This window comes from Fistularia commersonii, chromosome 2 (genome assembly GCF_037954325.1).
Source record: "Fistularia commersonii isolate RoL2024-O1a breed Wild chromosome 2, RoL_Fcom_v1.0, whole genome shotgun sequence".
NCBI lineage: Eukaryota > Metazoa > Chordata > Actinopteri > Syngnathiformes > Fistulariidae > Fistularia > Fistularia commersonii.
In genome coordinates this window covers 16,869,355-16,889,020 of record NC_141285.1, presented here as the reverse complement: position 1 = coordinate 16,889,020, position 19,666 = coordinate 16,869,355, and the positions used below count along the sequence as shown (strand labels likewise).

The 19,666-nt window shown below is 41.1% G+C and overlaps 1 protein-coding gene across 4 annotated transcripts in view; it reads right to left on the bottom strand.

The window, feature by feature from the left end:
- Positions 1-415: 415 nt before the first annotated feature.
- dlg5a (discs, large homolog 5a (Drosophila)) overlaps positions 416-19,666 on the bottom strand; it is a 36,566-nt gene continuing 17,315 nt past the window's right edge. Inside the window, exons 8-35 of one of the 4 annotated variants that reach the window (XM_086171001.1) lie at positions 19,349-19,579; positions 18,440-18,624; positions 18,187-18,312; positions 17,193-17,325; positions 16,916-17,043; positions 16,652-16,827; positions 16,392-16,495; positions 15,400-15,492; positions 14,116-15,171; position 13,868; positions 13,478-13,633; positions 13,237-13,381; positions 12,774-12,907; positions 12,549-12,638; positions 11,737-11,905; positions 11,061-11,138; positions 9,878-10,040; positions 9,135-9,268; positions 6,717-6,881; positions 6,438-6,621; positions 5,072-5,220; positions 4,175-4,345; positions 3,627-3,817; positions 3,382-3,525; positions 2,516-2,643; positions 2,297-2,406; positions 1,437-1,546; positions 416-892 (exon numbers count right to left, since the gene is read on the bottom strand). In XM_086171001.1, the coding sequence (XP_086027127.1) occupies positions 789-892; positions 1,437-1,546; positions 2,297-2,406; positions 2,516-2,643; positions 3,382-3,525; positions 3,627-3,817; positions 4,175-4,345; positions 5,072-5,220; positions 6,438-6,621; positions 6,717-6,881; positions 9,135-9,268; positions 9,878-10,040; positions 11,061-11,138; positions 11,737-11,905; positions 12,549-12,638; positions 12,774-12,907; positions 13,237-13,381; positions 13,478-13,633; position 13,868; positions 14,116-15,171; positions 15,400-15,492; positions 16,392-16,495; positions 16,652-16,827; positions 16,916-17,043; positions 17,193-17,325; positions 18,187-18,312; positions 18,440-18,624; positions 19,349-19,579 (4,758 nt within the window). In that variant the 3' untranslated portion in view covers positions 416-788. The remainder of the gene's footprint in view (positions 893-1,436; positions 1,547-2,296; positions 2,407-2,515; positions 2,644-3,381; positions 3,526-3,626; positions 3,818-4,174; positions 4,346-5,071; positions 5,221-6,437; positions 6,622-6,716; positions 6,882-9,134; positions 9,269-9,877; positions 10,041-11,060; positions 11,139-11,736; positions 11,906-12,548; positions 12,639-12,773; positions 12,908-13,236; positions 13,382-13,477; positions 13,634-13,867; positions 13,869-14,115; positions 15,172-15,399; positions 15,493-16,391; positions 16,496-16,651; positions 16,828-16,915; positions 17,044-17,192; positions 17,326-18,186; positions 18,313-18,439; positions 18,625-19,348; positions 19,580-19,666) is intronic. The other 3 variants (XM_086170973.1, XM_086170983.1, XM_086170992.1) reach the window with 3 other exon arrangements.

Below are 19,666 nucleotides of genomic sequence, written 5' to 3'. Positions count from 1 at the left end.
TCCGAAAGGCCCATTAACTGTCCACAAACCCAGCTACTGTAGAAACACAATGCATAGAGCAAACATCAACGTGTTGAGTTTTGATGGTTGTCACTGCTGGCAGTCAAGTTCAGTAAGACCACAGCTACATAATTCAGAGGTCTGTGTTGAAACACCACTAGGAACATGAAGATTGATCCTGGCATTCCTTTTCTATAACATTTTATAACAGTTTATTCTAACCAACAACCATAATTCATCTGCTAAAATTCTCATTAAAATTTTGAACAACAGTCTCAATGTTTTCTTTTTCAGTCTCACACACACACACACACACACACACAAAAATAATACACATAATTATTTGTCAGTCATCTTCAAATTGGTGCATAATTGTAGAGAAACCACAATGTCTTTCAGTAAATGGGGGTGGGGGGGAAGGGTTGCTGAACTTCATTAGTGTTGAGGTTGGTTTATGCAGGGAAGGGGCACACATTCAAGCAAAAGGTGAACATCAATGGTTAAACTTGTCTTTTGACTGTAAACGGACGCATACAATGCAGCATTACAAATAAACCAAAAGAAATCCTCAGGGAAGACTGAATGAACATTAATGTGGATATCCAGTGCTATTTGCCCGCTCCGGAGTTTCAACAGAGTAGATCATAACAAAGACAAAATAAAAAAATATTAATAATTTACATAATTAGTTCACTGTAGTGTACCTAATAGTCTAGTGTGAAAGGGTTAATTAGTGTTTGGGAATGGAGATGAAATCCGCAGGCTGCTGGAGTGCCTCCCTGTTTCCTCTAGGGGCAGCCAAGTGGAGTCCACAGGACTTTGCTTTGTTCTTGATCAACTATAGTCATGATCTGAGTGCAAATGTAAGGGAAGGTGCCACCTTGGACAATACCTACAGAGAAAAGAAGTGTTAAACACAGTGAATATTTAGCAAAGAGAGATACCCCAGATTGACCCCAGGCTGGGAAATTATTGCAGGGCAATGAAAATACACAAATTTAAAAAAAAAAAATGCGTGTGTAATGCCTGAGGCTTATGGCCCTGTTTAATTTTGTACAATCAAACTCCAAGAGGACAGCTCCAAATGTTCATTAATAGGCATTAATAAATAACTCCTGGCATTAGAGTGCATGGCATGTCTTTGAGTGAACCCTTGCAATTACCCAGCTTATATGTATTTATAGCCTAAATGCCATTTGCAAAGTGCGAATTAGATACAATATTAAAATGAAGGGAATAATAAAATGAAGGATTTATTTGTTGGAATATTCGGGAAAAAAAAATAAAATAAAAAGGAGAAAGGATATAATTTAAATGCTGTATGCTCTAAATGTATCCTCAGAATGTATTTGGTGAAGTTGCACATGGAACAAGAGCTTTCTCTCAAGAATATGTGGGAAAGTTCTGTCCGTCTTGTATTTTGGCTGAATACATACCTGTGAAGAATTTGCTGTACTCCTGCTCTATCTTCTGTGCACTTTCAAACTGCTCCTTGGAATGTTTTTGAGATACTTTGTCCCGCAGATACATAGGGTCTCTCTGTTCTCTGCAAAAAGGTGACAAGTCATTACTTGCAGAGCCTGAAGGCATAAATGCTGTTTTATATTTTATCATGCTGCAAGGTCTGATAAAATATTCTATTTAACCTCCTCCTTTTGGGTTGCTTTTGCACATTTATAATAATGAGCCTGTAATTTAAAATATCTGGAAAATTATTTCTGGCCAATGCATTCAGTGAACAACAAGTACTCTGTGAAGAGGTTGTACAGCATTGGCAGAGTCAGCCCTTATTTAAGGGTATAAAAAAAAAAAAAAAAAGCTTGTTTCACCAGCTGTTGGGGATTATGCAAGTGTGTTTGGTAGAGAAGGGTGCTTTGACAAATGCTTCCAAGGCTTCATGGTATGAGTGTGAAGGCTTACACACACACACACACACACACACACACACACACACACACACACACACACACACACACACACACACACACACACACACACACACACACACACACACACACACACACACACACACACACACACACACACACACACACACACACACACACACACACACACACACACACACACACACACACACACACACACACACACACACACACACACACACACACACACACACACGAGTGAAATACCCTTGCATCATAACATCCTCTCCATCTTATTCACATTTGTGCAGCCCTTCCAAGACAGAATCCAGTAATGCATATAAGAAGTAATTATTTTGCGTTTTTTTCTTTTGTTTGTTTGTTTTATTTTTTAACATAATTATACTCACTTGATCTGCTTTGCATTTTTGTAGCGGACAAAAACAACAATTGGATAGATGTGAACACTGTGGAGCCTTTCAATGGCATACGGTGCAATGTCAAGCAAGCAGTGACAACCCTGTGTCCAAAATAGAAAGCGATATCAATCATATCAGCAGATAAAAAAACATCAAATAGATTGAATGCAAGAGTTATTGCCCCTTGGTCAATATCTAACATATCAATACCTTCTCTGTTATTTCCCTTATAGAAGCAACAGTGGTCACATCAAAATGGCCACTCCTACGCTTGTAGTCAATGAAGAGGCAGTCTTTGACACCCCGTTCAATAGCTTGCTGGGATGCCTTCATCACCTCTGCAGTAGCAGAAGAGAGGTCAGAATAATGACGAAAATAAGCCATTGTATGAAGTTCCAGTGCAAAGGACATAAATCATTCAAAATTAATAGCAGTCCTCCAAAAAAAAAAATCCACATATGCCAGGGCGCTCTAAGAAAAAAAATTGTATTGCAATATTCAAAGGTACTTTTTCTCCTTGTACTAATATATCACAAGATCTGCTTAGATATGGAAAATTATGTGCCAGATACAGAGGACAAACATTTTGGCAAAGAGGAGACTCTTTAATACACTTAGAAATGATCAAACTCAAGAAAACTGACACAGCAAAAATTATCCTGCCCTTAATAGTATATAATTACTTTTTTCAAAATGATTATTTCTTCTTTTTTTTCCAGGATTTCAAATCCATGTCCCTATAAACTCTGACTAATTTACTGTTTTACTAATCTACTGAATTTTGACATGTTAAAATAGAAAAATAGCTAATAGGGAATTTGGAAACAAAAGAAGATGACAAATTAGAAGTCAGAAACATATGCTTCAACAGAAATTCTGAATGTGGAGGAATGTGTGAGGAATAAAATAATTCATTGTTATTTTTTGATTTCAGGATTCAAATACATTACAGATAGGAAGTAAGATAACGCTGGGCCACATATGTGAATATTTTGAATTGATATCTGGACATCTAGAATCAAAATTTGCGATTTCAATTCTCAACATTGCTAGGGCTATCAAACATATGAACTCACCCAGCACACATCTGCAGAACTTGCCCGGAGACTCTTTCACTAACATCTCTTTGACGGGGTCAGTCAGTGGCCCAAGGACAAGTACTGGTCGAGGAGAGGTGCATTCCACCTTCTGGACTCTCTGGTACGCCAAACTGACACAGTCTGTCACAAGGAACAAAAAAAAAAAAAGAAATTAATGAATCTCCAACCATAGCATCCAATTCTTTGATATTTTGAACCACCTGGCACCTCTCTCTCTTTACCTTCAAGGAAGGGGATGGAGTCTGTGCTAATAGCATCCAGGGCCACCATTTCTTTACTTTCTTTGGAGCTGCTACGTTTGTGTTTTTGTTTCCTCCTGAAGAACGATCTGCGAGCTGCTGCGGAGAGTGTCTTGCTGGAGTCTTCCTTCATTTCGGTTACACTGTGTCTGCGGTAAAACTCTTGGTCCATCCTACATTGAATGAAAAAAAAATATTGTGATGAAGAGGCTTTGAGAGCATCTATGTACAAAAACAGAACACTTTACATTTACAGAGATTTGATGCTTACTGGGTATTTTAGCTAGTTTTTAAAAATGTATCTATACTAAACATTAGCACATGTTTACCAAAGCTTTAACACAAAATAACCCAAACGATCAAAACAAAATGCACGGAAATGTCAGATAACACTCTAATATAAAAGGAGTACGTCCACATTTAACTCCAACACTGAAGCAGTAGGATATGGGCTGTTGTCACACCTGTTACAAAATGTCCACCGGCTTAAAAATTCAAGCACATAAGCGTGCGTCACATTCTCTACCCACATGTATTTGCTGGGGATCTGCCCCCTCTGGATCTGCTGTGCGTTCTCATCTAGCTGCCAGGCCATCCATGTCCCAAAGCTGCCCTTTGGTAAAGACTCATCCACGTACAGGATGTCATCCTTCTTAAAACTGAGGTCCCTTTCGGCTTCCCCCACCCGGTCATAAAGTGCTCTGGTGGGAGAGAAACAAAGATAAATGTGCAGTTATGAGGACTTGGGCAGAGCGAGGGAAGCAAAGGAGCATAAAGTTGATGAAGTGAGAGGAGGCGAGGAATCGGACAGGAAAAGGTATAAAAAAGAACAAGATAAAGAGTCATGGAGATAGAGGGAGGGTAAGAAAAGAAGCATAGAGGGTTTATCTATCAACAGTATAGGTCTTGCTGGTGTTGTGCAGGGGCCTTGTAAGTCATTGCCGTGCTGCCTATCTGTGACAGCCAGGCGGGCTGTGTGTATTTACTGCAGATGACATCACAGGCCCTCTTGCCTATAGGACAAGTGACTGTGGCAGCTGCTGTAACATGGCCCGGCCAACTCCTAACAATAAAACCTAACTATTTTACATCTTCCTTTTCCATTCACATATAATGTAGTTCTAATGACCTGGAAAACACTAAATGAGCACTAAATTTAACATGGGCCAAGTGTAGGAGATTGGATAACCTAAATTTGTGGTGTGATTAGAATCGTCACACTCACACAGAGGATCTGGGACATAATTGGTTAGATGAGAAAGATTCCTGCTTGTCCGAGGGGCTCTCCAGTGGTGGGTCTATATATAGCAGCATGGACAGAGATGAGGCAGCTGCGGGAAATTAATGTGGTCCTTTTACAGAGTTGTACCACATAAGCATTCAGTAATGTACTGTGTGAAAGATGTACAAATATAACGTCACGGTACCGAATATAAAAGCCATCTCCTGGAACATCTTTGAGTATGTTGAAGTCATCTGGCCGGTGCTGCACCTTGAATGTAACTGTCTCAGCAGGCTTCAGCATTTCAACATACACTTCTTCTGCTGTCTTATTCTTCATATTCACCAAATTATACTGAAAGATAAAAAATGTGCAAGAGAAAATTAGTGAACTTTACATTATGTTATGTGTTTACCTTTAAGTGAGATCATTTGTGTCTATTAAAAAAAAATGTACATTGCTTTCGATCTCAACTGTATTTAAGTGTTCCTATATTGATCAATATTGTGCACAGAGACAAAAGCGACAAAGGATGAAAGATTGAGGGATAGAATGATGTTCTGCGACAAAGGCCCATGGCAATTGATATTGCAGGTTCTTTGTGGTTGAGAGCAAATTGGGATCATGCCAAGAATTGTCTATTGTGAGTTTGCAACGCTATTGGTAGATCAGTGATGTGGACTGAGAGAACGCAGGCAGGAGAGATCAATGAACAATGACAACCAGAAAAAAAAGTGCCAGCCCTTTTATCAGCGTTTGAGGTCAAACTAATGATATCTCACAAACCATTGTCACAGTCATGAGACTCAATATGCTGAAAGTATATTTTCTCGCACACACACACACACACACACACACACACACACACACACACACACACACACACACACACACACACACACACACACACACACACACACACACACACACACACACACACACACACACACACACACACACACACACACACACACACACACACACACACACACACACACACACACACACCTCTTTGCAGTCTTGTATGACTCCAAAGCATTGCGGAAAATGTTATTAGTTATAAAGAGTTATAAAGTGTGTTCGATATCATCAAACCTTTATTTATACTTGTAAGACCACTGAGGTCTCATTTTTAGGGTCGACAAGTTTACAAGCAAAGCAGAGCACAGCACAACAATAAAATTAGATCAAATTAAAAGACAGTAGATAAACTAAAAGCAGGTGAAAATGAGATTAAATTAAAGACAATACGGAAGTAGTAGATAAAACTCGAAACAAGTAAAAATGAGATCAAATTAAAAAATACAAGGGGGTGGATAAAACTAAAAACAAGTGCAATTGGCAGTACAAATAAAAACAAAACAGTAGATAAACTAAAAACAGGTGCAAATGTGATTAAATTAAAGACAGTATGGAAGCAGTAGATAAAACTCGAAACAAGTAAAAATGAGATCAGATTAAAAAGTACAAGGGCAGTGGATAAAACTAAAAACAAGTGCAATTGGCAGTACATACATTTTTAACCAAATGTTTAAAAACAGTGATATCAGAGGAAATACATGAATCCATACCTCCAAAATGAGGTCCCCAGGAAGCAGCCCTTCAGCACCTCTGGCAGGGCTGTCCTCATCCAGATTCTCTATATACACACCTCGCAGGTTACCCCCGCAGAGTGTCACTCCCACCTCCACCCCTGGTCTATGCACTGTCACTACCCGAGGCTCACCTGCCTTCTTGGTGCCATTGGAGTGCAGTCTGTGGAAAATTGGGTCAGTAAAAAAAAAAAAAAAGACTCTTCTTTTCTTTGGTAATCTATGCTTAGCTGTTTCTTAATGGCTGCGTAGGTTTACCTGATTAAATTGCGAGGGCTGGTAGTGGGTGTGGTCTGCTTGGAGGATGGAGTGAGTGTACCCTCATCCTGTTCACTGAGTGTATCGATAGTGGAGTGATTGTCTGGGGTGGCTGCTCCACTCCCCTGAGGAGTCGACTGAGTACTGACTGGCTCCAAACGAGAGCTGCAGTTATAAATAAATAGAAAAGAAAAAGACAAAGTAGTTCACTGTTTCAAGTTACTGACGGGATTGACTGTATGACCTGGGTGTCAAAAGTTACATCATTAAAACATTTTTCTCGAAAATAGAAAGAAAAGCACAAGAAGACTCTTTCTGCCCCAAGATATGTTAGACAAAGATTGAGAATGTTTGTCAAAATGTTAGCAGTCTAGCGAGATGTCTTACCATCTTTAAAATAGGCCTTTAGCTTCATTTTGAAAATGGGGAAAAAAAGGACCTAGGAGTGCAATTTTCTACCCCCCAGCTAACAGTAAATAGCCCTCCACTTTGTGGTGAGATAAAGTTTTCCTCACGGGATGTAGTGTTGGTAGTATCAAAGATGACAGGTTGATATGCATTTAACCCAAATGTAGTCATTTGTATCGACATATCAAATACAATCCTGTGATGACAGCTCTTTAACTGCCATTTCATTAATACCAGATTAAAAATATTCTGTCCAGCAGTTGTTTGACTTGTAATAGAAACAATATGTAACATTCCCTCAGTCTGTCGGACTTGGCAAGTGAAGGGATAAAAAAGGTGCACTGCCCAATTACCTTCATAGCCTGAGCAAACTCAATAAGGTAAAGATAGAGATAGAAAAGGCAAAACAAAGGGCGTTCGATGACTTGTATGCTAGGTTGGACAGTAAGGAGGGAGAGAATGATCTATACAAGTTGGCGAAACAGAGAGATAAAGATGGAGGGGATGAACAGCAGGTCCAAGTGATTAAGTATCAAGAGGGAAATGTATTGACAGATGATCAAAGAGTGATGGGAAGATGGAAAGAGTACTTTGAAGAGCTGATAAATGTGGAAAATGAGAGAGAGGCAAGGGTAGAAGAGGTTACTATTGTAGGCCACAAAGTAGCAGAGATTAGTGAAGTGAAGTGAGGAAGCCACTGCAGAGGATGACGAGTGGAAAGGCAGTTGGTCCTGATGATATACCTGTGGCGGTGAAGAAGTGTCTAGGAGAGGCAGTGGTAGAGTTTCTGACTAGATTATTCAACAGGATCTTAAGAGAATGAGAAGATGCCTGAAGAATGGGGACCAAGTTTGATGGTGCCCATTTTTAAGAATAAGGGGGAAGAGCAGAATCCCATCAACTATAGAGGGATAAAGTTGATGAGCCATACAATGAAGTTGTGGGAAAGAGTAGTAGAAACTAGACAGAGCAGAAGTCAGCATTTGTGAACAACAATATGGCTTCATGCCAAGAAAGAATGCAGTATTTGCTTTGAGATTGCTAATAGAGAAGTACAAAGAAGGCCAGGGGGAGCTGCATTGTGTTTTTGTAGACCTGGAAAAAACATATGACAGGGTGCCAAGAGAGGAACTCTGGTATTGCATGAGGAAATCTGGAGTGGCAGAGAAGTATGTTAGACTGGTACGGGACATGTATGCTAGCTATAGACAGTGGTGCGATGTGCTATTGGGGTAACAGAGAAGTTCAAGAGGTGGGACTTCATCAGGGATCAACTCTGAGCCCCTTCTTGTTTGCAGTTGTGATGGACAGGCTGACAGATGAGGTTAGACAGGAATCACCATGGACCATGATGTTTGCAGATGACATTGTAATTTGAGAGCAGGGAACAGGTTGAGGAAAATCTAAAGAGGTGGAGGTATGCGCTGGAAAGGAGAGGAATGAAGGTTAGTTGCAGACAGACAGAGTATATGTATGTGAAGGAGAGGACCCCAGGTGGAACAGTGAGGCTGCAGGGAGTGGAGATCAAGAAGTTGGCGGATTTCAGGTACTTGGGGTCAACAGTCCAGAGCAACAGAGAGTGTGGAAAAGAGGTGAAGAGATGGTTCAAGCAGGTTGGAATGAGTTGTCTTTGGGAGTGACGAGAATGGATAGGATCAGGAATGAGTCTATCAGAGGAAAAGCACATGTTAGATGTTTTGAAGCAAAGGTCAGAGAAGCCAGACTGAGATGGTTCAGACATGTATAGAGGAAGGATAGTGAATATATTGGTCGACGGATGCTGGAATTGGAGCTGCCAGGCAGGAGGTCTTGAGGAACACCAAAGAGAAGATTTATGGACGTAATGAGAGAGCATATGAAGGTAGCTGGTGTGAGAGAGGGGAATACAGAGAATAGGGTTAGATGGAGAAGGTTTGCTGTGGTGACCCCAGAAGGGGAAAGCCAAAAGGAGAAGAAGAACCTGAGCAAACTCAATACCTAGAACCAATCCCCAAAGAAACATCTTGTTACCTGGAACGCGAGTGGTTGCCCAGCTGATACATGTGCGGGTTATACTGGGCCATTATAGTGATGGTGTCACATTGCTGGCCAATTATGAGGCGAGCTTGCTGCTCCGTAGCATTCCGCAGATTAATGCCGTTATACTGACAAAAGAAGAGCAATGCAGTCATCAGTTAGTAGTATCTTTTGCGGGGAGGATATATGAGAGACTTGACAGATGTTTTCTACATCAATGCCCTCATCTTTAACAGTACAAAATTATCTAGAAAGAAACCACAGACATAATTCACATAAAATTATCTTTAGTCTAATTTGGTAGCTCAGAAATGCTAGAGGAAAGCATTTTATAAATATTTGATCAAAATTATTAATAATGGGCCAATAGTAAACTATAAGAAATAGATAGCAGTTCAAGGAGATGCTATTCTCTACAACTGAAGAAGATATTCATGACCACCTTCATTAGTCTCTAAAGTTTTGAAAAATAGATAGATAGATTTAATAATAGATTTTTAACATATATAGACTCTTATGTTCCCTGGATTAGAGCAAGCATGTGACAGATTGGAAACTGCGCAGTAGAAGACTACTCATTATAGTAAGTTATAGTGAATTATTCAAAGGACGGCAAATAAGGGCGTTCGTGTCAGCACCTTAGTGGTATTGCTGCTCCTTATTTTCTCTGCTCTGTTTGATAAGACACTGATACACTGATTGAAAACTGTGCATTTTTCAATAGAGCACGTTCGTACCTCCAGCAACTGGTCTCCATATTCCAACCCTGCCTGGTGGGCGATGCTACCGCCAGTAACTTTTGAAACAAAGATCCCGCCATTCTCGCCACTGACAATGGAGATCCCCAGAGGCTCTGCACCTTTGTGTACAATGACGTTGCGTGGCTCCTCCAAGTATGGCCTGGTAGAAAGGAAGGAAATGTAAGAATGAATAGAATTGCAGAAAAGCTGGAAGAAGTTAACATACTCGGCTGTAAGAAAGGGAAATAATTATTCTGTTGACCAGCTGATTTACAGACCTGAATTCCTTTCCCAGCATGCGCCGTAATTATATATAATCAAATCTGCTCCAATTAATAAAAAATATGTTGTGTCAAATTAAATGTTACTGCAGACAATCTAATTGACCATTTATGATGACTCACAGTTTCTTCCCATCTTACAGATGCAGTTCAATGGATATGTTATAGACTTGAGAAACCTGAGCTTTGAAATGCAACATTTTAACAGACTGAAAGCAAATACATTGGAGATGCCACAATATAAAAGAACAGTAAGATTATCTTTGGATGTCTTCGTACAACATAACAAACACTTCCACAAAGGTAGATAAAAGGAATGGATAAGCAGCAAGACGGGGGAGCAAACAGTGTGGTGTTCAAACAAGGTAAGGCCCGAAGTCTGGGGCTGAGCAATAATACCATTGCAAAACATACAATTTGCAGGACTGAAGGGTCACTTGGCATGAGGCAAAAATGCACACATGCATATGTTGGCCATGACATTTTCATTGGCCATGGACACTGCATGCAGCATTTCGGATTTGAGTGGGTCTTTTGACATGGCAAAAAAGATGAGCGCAGACAAAAAAAACATAGCACCAAGTCATCAAAGCTCACCAAGTGTAGACAATCAGGGACAAGTTCTATTTTATCAGAAGCATAAATCATAAACCATAGCATGCAAATACTACTAGTGGCATTAAAATGTAAACTGCGTTCTTAGGGAATGTGAAGGATAAAAAATAAATAAACAAATAAAAAAAGTTTATTTTTACATTCCATATGGGGCATGTAAACCACATGAGGTTTTCTGCACTTTCACATTATCTGTCCAACAAAAGTGAGGCATGATAGGGATGTGAATTTAGGCCAGGGTGGGGGTCATTCCCTTGTCGGGACATCTGTAAGAAAGAACGAACCTTAGGCTCCTGAGAGAGGAGAACCTCGGCCTTGCAGCCAGAGGAATCCTCAGAAAAGATCGGTTACGGTAAAGAGATCTGGAAGTGGAAGGTTGTAAAAAGGTCGGAGGAAGATAAAGAGGACAATGGAAGACATATCACACAGAGTAAAAATAGCAGAGTTGGCAAAAGACTAAAAGATGCTATGATAACTGATGATTTATGTGATACAAAATGAAAAAAAAGGTTTGAAGAATGACAGTTAGTTAGAACACATTGGTAGACATATTGTATCTGAATTTCAGAGAGGAATTCATCGCTCTGACAACGCTAAACCTGTTGCTTGGCAACGCTTTTTGTAATTAGTAGGAAGATCCCTGAAGGAAGAAGTAGGTTATATCGTACCGGTGTCTGAAGGAATCTCTAAAATTGTACTCTCCCATCTGGTAAACCTTGTCTTCCATTGAAATTTTGATAACAGTTTCACTGATCAAATGGATAACCGATTAGAATCTTTGGTGCGACGGTCACAACATGGTAACAGCAATAAATGGTCACTCACTTCCAACAAAATCATTTAAAAGTTTTGATGAAGCACAGTGACGGTTTCTAGCATAATGCAAATGTTGCATCTTAGGCACAGGCAGTGTATTTTGGGGGCCTTTTTAAATTTTTCTGTCATATATATTTGTCTTACCTATCTTTCCTGCGTTCTCCAATTTGCACAGGACTGACGGAGATCCGAGGCAAAGTGGAAATGGATCCTTGTGATTGGCTGCTGGCAAACGACGAAGTCTCTAGGTTAAGGGGCGACTGCGGAGGGGTGATGAGGCTTGGGCTGCTACACTCGGAGTGTGAGAGGGATCCTGGATTTGAAGATAAGGAGGGCAACATGGAGCCTTTGAAATACATAGTGACTGCTGATTATGATACTGGCTTAAAAATAACATATATTAACACAACAGTAAAAACATTCACAATAGTGTTCTATTAATCAAAACATATTGAGCTTTATGAATTTTTCAAATATATTAGTGTTAAAGGTGACAGACAGTTTGCTGTCTATGTCTTATGAGAATGTCTGAAAAGTGCAAGGAAGAAAAAAAAAACAAAAAAACAATGCCAATACAGTTACTTCCACTCATATTATAACACTGTGTTCTCAGCAGCTGGGGGTTGGGAGATTCGATATTGGTCCTTCAATGTCTTAAAGCAAGATGTGATGTCTCCATTTACTTGGCGAAGCGAGGCAATTCAAAGTTGTTCTTGGTTTCATTGTGCCTACAGTGCAAAAGTTAATTTCAAACTTTTGTTAAGATACTGATCTTACAATCCAGTCCAGCTGGACAAAGTTAAACCAGGCCTAAGGTGCTTAGAAACAGCTAAGAAAAATGATGTCAAGAACTAAAGCTATTGCTTTCTAGTTTGATCAAAGAGGCTTTTAAGTGTTTTAATACTTGCTTATTGAGTGTGAAGCATGAAGTTTGAGATTTCTAGCGGGTTCCATACCTCTGTCTGACCCCAGCATTGAGCGGGGATATCGTGGGGTGGAAGGGATTTTAATTCTTTCTGTTCGGTACTGGAGATTGTTCGACGAACCTGACAGTGAGATGAGACGATACAGGAATGAATGCAGTGACTTCATGTCCAAAAAGAGACAGGGACATTGAATGTGTGACCTTCATGTGTGCGTGTGTGTATGTGTGTGTGTGTGTGCGTGCGTGTCGGACTGACCGAGCCGGGCGCTGGAGGGCAGTGAGTTTGTACCGTGTGAAGCTCGGCTGCTGCGTGAGGATGAGGATTCAGAGTACTCGCCGCCCCGCTTCTGCTGGCTCAGATCCAGGCTGAGACGACCCTGGTGTTGTGGGCTGCACAAAAGGAAGAAAATGAAGCCCAAGGAAGCGTAATTGTGCATACAATCCTTACACAATCATTTGAGCATTTGAGATATTTCACAGTTAATTAAATTGATGGGCCGTGCTAAATCAAAACATAAAGTCAAACCAACAGTAGGAAACAATTTTCAAACACATACTAAATTTAATTATGTGGATTTAGCCTTGGGAAACAAACTCATTTGAAATATTAGTCATTTCAGAAGTTCCATCAGACACACTTAGAAATATAAAAATCCCTCCATGTAAGCTGTCAGTGTTAATAAAAGTCAATAAAAAAACAAACACAGAGAAGAGATAACCTGGTGTGTGTGTGCTGCTGACAGATCTGGGAGGCGACTGACGGACAATTGCTGGTATGAACGCGATGACTGCGCACTGTGTACACAGGGTTCCTCATCACAGCTGTCACAGCAGGGCAAGGAGACAGACCCCGGTGGGCTGAATCTGAGAAACCCAATATGTCCCCATTTCAATAAGGGGGACTATTGAAGGATTATGTCAAGTGTAAATGTGTGTTATGTAAGCATTTAAGAAACTCACTAGGAGGTAGGGTGCCATTGTAGACTGTGGGGACGAAGCCAACACTGTGCCTGTGGGAGCGACTGGGGGAGGAACGGACCATGTCCCTGGGTTCTGGTGAATGTTCATCATTAGAATAGCTCTGTGATGAATGACAGGAAGACATTAATGTTTCCCCTCAGGTAAAAAAATAGGGAACTACACATTTATGAGAAATCCTCTACCTTTTGCGGAGGACAGGAACCATAGAGGGAAAATGACAGAATGAATATCCAATGACAATAAAATGGACATTTATCCCCGATGTGATATTCTGGGTACTCTGAGAACTGAAGAAGTAGTTGGGCATGCTTGTCTGAGCCCCAGGCTCTGACTCAGCTCTGTCAGTGCAGAACTATTTATCACTCACACCCTGGCTAAGAGGCAGGTCCCAATGGCACAAGTCTAATGGGGTTGTACATTTTATAATGAAATAGATATTTCGGTCTCCTGGGATGATTTGAAATACCACTCCACTCTGCGTTCAAACTCTTTTGCAATGCCTCATATCTCTGTGTTAAAAGGACTATGGATCAAAACGGAGCCTAGTTTTTCAGAGAAAGAGGCAAAGTAATGTTTCTGGCACAAACAAAAAAAAAACAATGTACCTAGGGACTGACCTGGAAGGTGGGGAGAGTGATGGTCTGTGGAGTCATCCTTCGTCGCAAGGCAGGTGCAGATTTAGGTCGCGGCCTCTTCACCTCTGGCTCCTCGCCCCTAGTGCGGCCAATGTCTTCATCACATGACTTCCTTGAAGTCAGGACTTTTCCATCCAGGAAGTAGTGGTTTCCATTCCTGTCTCTTTCCCTTTCACTCCTCTCTCTGCTCTCTGCTGCCGCCATGGAGATGGCAGCCTCCCCCTTGCTGTCAGAAGTGATTGTGCAGTCAGAGGCAGAACTGCTTTGATGTTTGTGTTTGAACTTAAAGGAGTCGCTCCGAGTAGGTGGGGTCGGAGGGGTAGGGGTCGGAGTAGAAGACGAGGAAAGGGACTCTGTCTTTGAGGGTTGTGGGGAGTGCGACGCAGTGGCGGCAGCTGCGGCTACTGCTGCTATTTGATTGGCTGCCATGTATTCCATCTTGGAGGAAGGGGTTTCAGGGCGTTTGAAAGTATCCGGGTCAAAGATGGATTTCCTCTGTTTGGGCGATTTATAGATGGAGAGCGGTGCTACTACTGTGACCGGACTGGCATTTTCCGGTGCAACAGACATGCTTCCCACCATCATCTTTGGCCACGTTCCTCCACTGTGTTTTCTCTCCTGGGCTGTCTCCATTGGCAGGCAGTCTGAGGCAGAGACTGGGTCAAAGGGCAAGGAGGAAGGTGCCTTTGTGTAAGGACAACACTCTTGAAAGGCACTGGGGCCATAGCGGCCGCTCCCCAAGTCAGAGGACGGACGTAGACTCGCACCATGCAAAGATGTTGTTGAGAATGGTTTGCAGATGTCCCCGTAGATCTCGTCAGAGTCACCTCTGACCTTACACCTATCCCCGGAGATGTTGGTGGCACTGTTGTTACTAACATCCGGGCAAAAGATGTCAGTTTGTGTGGAGCTGTTGTGTCTGAGGTTGCGGCTGTTCCGAGAGTGAATCTCAGACAGGTGAATACGCCCATTAGGCTTCTCTGATGACTCACGCAAACTCTCAAAAATGTTCTGGCCTGATGTGCTGTGAGGGAAGAACTATGGGAAGGACAGACAAGGAGTCAACCTCCAAATAAATATAGCATCAGCGTTCATAAATGTTGACTCGAATGAGGGTGCATTGACTTTACAGTGATGATATGAGTTTTCACTAACCACAAAGTTGAAGTTGCAAAACTACAATGTAGGGCAAGCAAAAGTAGAAAGGAAGATCTTATATAACTTAAGTAAAAAAAGGTCTCAAAGTGACAGATTATTTAGGCTCACCTTCATGAGCGAGAGGCTGAGAGAGTCCCTGCAGTTCCTCAACAGGGCTTCACACTCTGTCACAGATTTGTTATCCAGAGCAATGCCATTTATCTGGGGAAAAGAGATAGACAACGGAAATAAGGACAGCTCCTGCAACGTCGAAGCAATACGCGTTAGCCTCTAGATTTCCCTGTCAGACATCTTTGTGTCTTGGATGCCACCATTATTTGAATAGATGCATATCTATAAACACATACAGGCGATATATATCGCTTCAACATGGGAATGCCTAGGGCTTGAAATGTGTCTCACTCTGCTGCATTCAGAGAAGCTATAGAAATCTAGGCCAGCACGTGTCAGTCTGAAGGACCATCCCAGCACAATCTGTGCACTTCAACCTTAACTCAAGTCATCACCACCTCTGGGACACAGGGTTTAGTCATTGAAAGTCAATGGCATCCTATGACTTTTTCATTGCAGATTCAGCACTCAGAACCATCTTTGCACACATATGTGTGACACATTTAATAAGTTATACATAACCTGATACACTCAGGGTTATTAACATCTACAAGGACATGATAAAATGATAGTCTTCCGTGATTAAGATCTCTTAGCACATCATCTGTACTTAACCATTGCTATCTGTGGTAGCAGCTGAGCTATCATCTGGCATATCAGTTCCCCTTGCTATGCATATGCTGGTAAATAGCAAGCAGATAAAGGTTCTTTGGGACATATGTAACTTTTTCCACTCTGCAAGATTAAACTTACTGAAAATTTCTGCTGCAACTAATTGATTAGTGTAAAAACCAAGGATGCTTTTAAAACCAAGAGAGGATAATTTCCCATTTTTTTCAGCCATGTCAAAATACTACTATATTCCATTTTATCTGGGTCACAGTGTCCATATTGAAATGGCTTTGATTACAACAACTACTGCTGGACTGGAGGAGGGTGGATGTAGAGGCTGTAAGTCACAAAAGAGGACTTCATAAAAGTAGACTCACAGCTATAAGTCTATCTCCAATGGTAAGAGAACCCTCCCTTGCTGCCGGACTGCCCTGGACAACAGCAGTAACAAAGACACCACTTTCAAGACCGATTCCACTGTCTGAGAAACAGAAAAGAGTGATTAAAAGAAGGGTGGCAAAAATTGGAAAAAAAGACAAAACAAAACACTGTCACATTTCTCCAAAGAATCACAAAGAATAGTCATTAATGAAAAATATTGAATCAATTAAAAAGCAAGCAATTATTATCATACAACCTTTATGTCCCACAAGGTTAATATGAACTGGAGTGACCAGCCTTCCTCCAAGAGACTTTCTCCTTCGTACCACCATGTTGATCAATCCTCCACCGTTAACCACAGCTTTCACCACCTGCTTCCTGTCCTTATTTGTCAGGTCGATGTCGTTTATCTTCAACAACCAATCATTCACTCTGGACACACAACAGCAAAAATTTAAGACACAAAATCAGTTACCATACATGGCAGAATAAGGATAAGCATGGGCTATGCAGGACTCACCTTAATCTTCCATCTGCAATACTTCCTTTATCCACCCTTGTAACAAATATTCCACAATCCCCTGGTAAATATGGATCATTTACCCCCTCTGCAATATCAAACCCAAGTGCCTTCAAATCCATGTCCTCCTTTAAATTCAAAAAAGTCTATGTCAGTAAATGGTCAATTGTATTTCAACGTCACCAAGCATTGGCAGTATGTCTCCCTCTACAGGCACCTGGGAGACTAGCATCTTATCGAATCCTTCCCTGAGATAGTAAAGAAAAGCTACTTTTACCCTGTCTTTCTCAAACTCCACCACCTCTGTCTCCCACTCCAGGGAATCTGTATCAATGGCTGAGTCGTGAGAGCTGTGGGCCATTAACTGACAGAACCTGGCCTCCTTCTCCAGCTGGTTCTCCATTTTCTCCCTTAAAAATGAAGAGATCAGAGTCAGGAGTCCATCACTAGAGGATGAATGGGTAGAGAGCAATACAGACACACACAAATCTATTCTCGAATTTTTAAAATGTTGAGTTAAATAACAAACTTCGATTTCTATTTCAATTTAAACTGAACTGAAAGTTATTTTGGGTGTTGTATCCATCCAAGTCTTTGTCTGATATTCTACCTGCATATTTAAATCGATATGTACATATTCAAAAATGTAGATATTAATTTCATGAGTTGGACTCAGATTTTTTTCATATGTTTGAAATTTCTTATCTCCATTTAAAGAATGCATTGTGCTTTGCAGTTTACATGGGAAAATCAAAGGTAGTTAGCACACAAGGCCTAATATCACTAAAAGGTCACCAAATACTAAATCCCTTGTGTTACATTGTCATACGCAGGCAGGGGGAGAAAACTCCAAATTAAGAGTATATTCCAGCAAGTCCCTTGACTTTGTCATATATGCTTTGGCCAGCAGAGTGCGCTTCCTCACCTAGTGTAAGTGTAACAAGCATAGAGGGAGGTACAGACACCAAATGTGTGTTTGCATCACTATTGGTTTTCGGGATTACACTTTTAATCTAGGCAAGAGCAAATGTCGCAACACAAAAAACTCAGCTCAATGATGTCTCTAAAGGCAGAATATTGCAGCTTACAGCGAGCCACACACTGAGTGCAGCGGCTTATGACGTGAAAGCAACTGGCCACACTAAGTTGGCCGGGTAGAGGCAATAGTGTACTGTGAAGAAGGATTTTCGCTGCGCTTGTTATTCAAGTGTAATAGCATGCATTTAAAGTCCATCATATCTGGGCAAAGAAAACAAGGCTCTCAAACTCACTTCAGCTCCTTGAGCTCTCGCAATGCATCATTCTTCTGCTTCCTCATGTCATCAAGATTCCGTAGGGCATCAGCAAGATCACTAACTGCCCGGTCTCTTTCCCGCCGCAAATTGTCACACAGAGTCCTTGGGAATGGATGTGGAGAGACAAAAGTGACAAGGGAAAATTGATATTAGAGAGATCTACGACATTGTCTTTGACCCTCTGTAACCATTTTTAACTTTGGAAAAAAATAATAAGAGCGAAACAGACCTAATGCTCTCCCTTTCTGCTACTATTTTGTCTCTCTCTTGGAATGCCCAATCCCGTCGACATTTGGCGACTTCGGTCTCCTGTGTGGCCTCCTTTAATTCCTGGGACATGGCTTCATACTGTTTCCTTAGCATCTCAATCTCTTTATTGGCCCGTTCCATGTCCAGGGTGGCGGAATCTTGTTTCTAAGGAGAAAGATAGGTATACACACAGATTAGTTTCCTTATCACATTGTGCATATTGCTTTCACTCTGATAAACTAGGCTTTGTTTATCCCAAATGATCAACCTTGAAATATCAACATACGGATGTCTCAATGTGACACTTGGAGTTAATAAAACAACCACAAACCACGGTGCATTTAATTACAGTGCGTAAAGTCACACTGAAGCTACAAGTTATAGTATATCAGCTACTATAAAACTTTTATAGTGGCTTTACCCTCATTGATTAAGTGTCTAGGTTTTCATTCCAGTCTCCCCCCCCACCCCCACATTCTCCACTTTCACTATCATAAATGAATACAATAGTAATAGCAATAATAAATTCATTTACTGTAGTTCATACAAATGGGAATAGATAACAGGATATTGGTAAAGGGATATTGCTTGGACATGCATTAGCTGTGTTAAAATGTCATAACATTTGTATTTAGAAGTCTTTTCTACCTTCAAAATGCCTAAAAGAAAACAATTTAGTTCAGACTAATCTAGTACATACAGTGACTGTTCGTGTGGCCATCTAGTATGATGACAGGGGTGTGTCCTATATCTGCTTGAGGGCTCATCATGGCCTTACAGGCTGTAATCTGCCAACTGACAGCTCACTGAATCCACTAAGCTCTTACCTTTGACATTATGCAGCCATATCTGTAACGTGTTCATTACAAGAGGTGGGTAGGTTTGTTACCTGTCTGGCTTGGTAGTACTCTCTGAGGAGCTGGTCCCTTTGAATGATGGCCTCTGTCCTTTCCTTCCGGGCAACATCCCTCTCCTCTCGGACAGTCTCGATATCCTTGCAGGCCTGGCTCAGTTCTTTCTGGGCCTCAGCTTTGTCCTTTACCTCATAGCAGTACTTCTCAAGGAGCTCATTCCTCTCACAGATGGCCCTGTCACGATCCACCAATGAGGAGTTCAACTCCTGTCACAGAGCAAAGTGAGTAAAGTGATCATCAAGAAAGGGAATTCTTTGGATACTCTGATTCACGGTTATCACTGGCATGTAAGC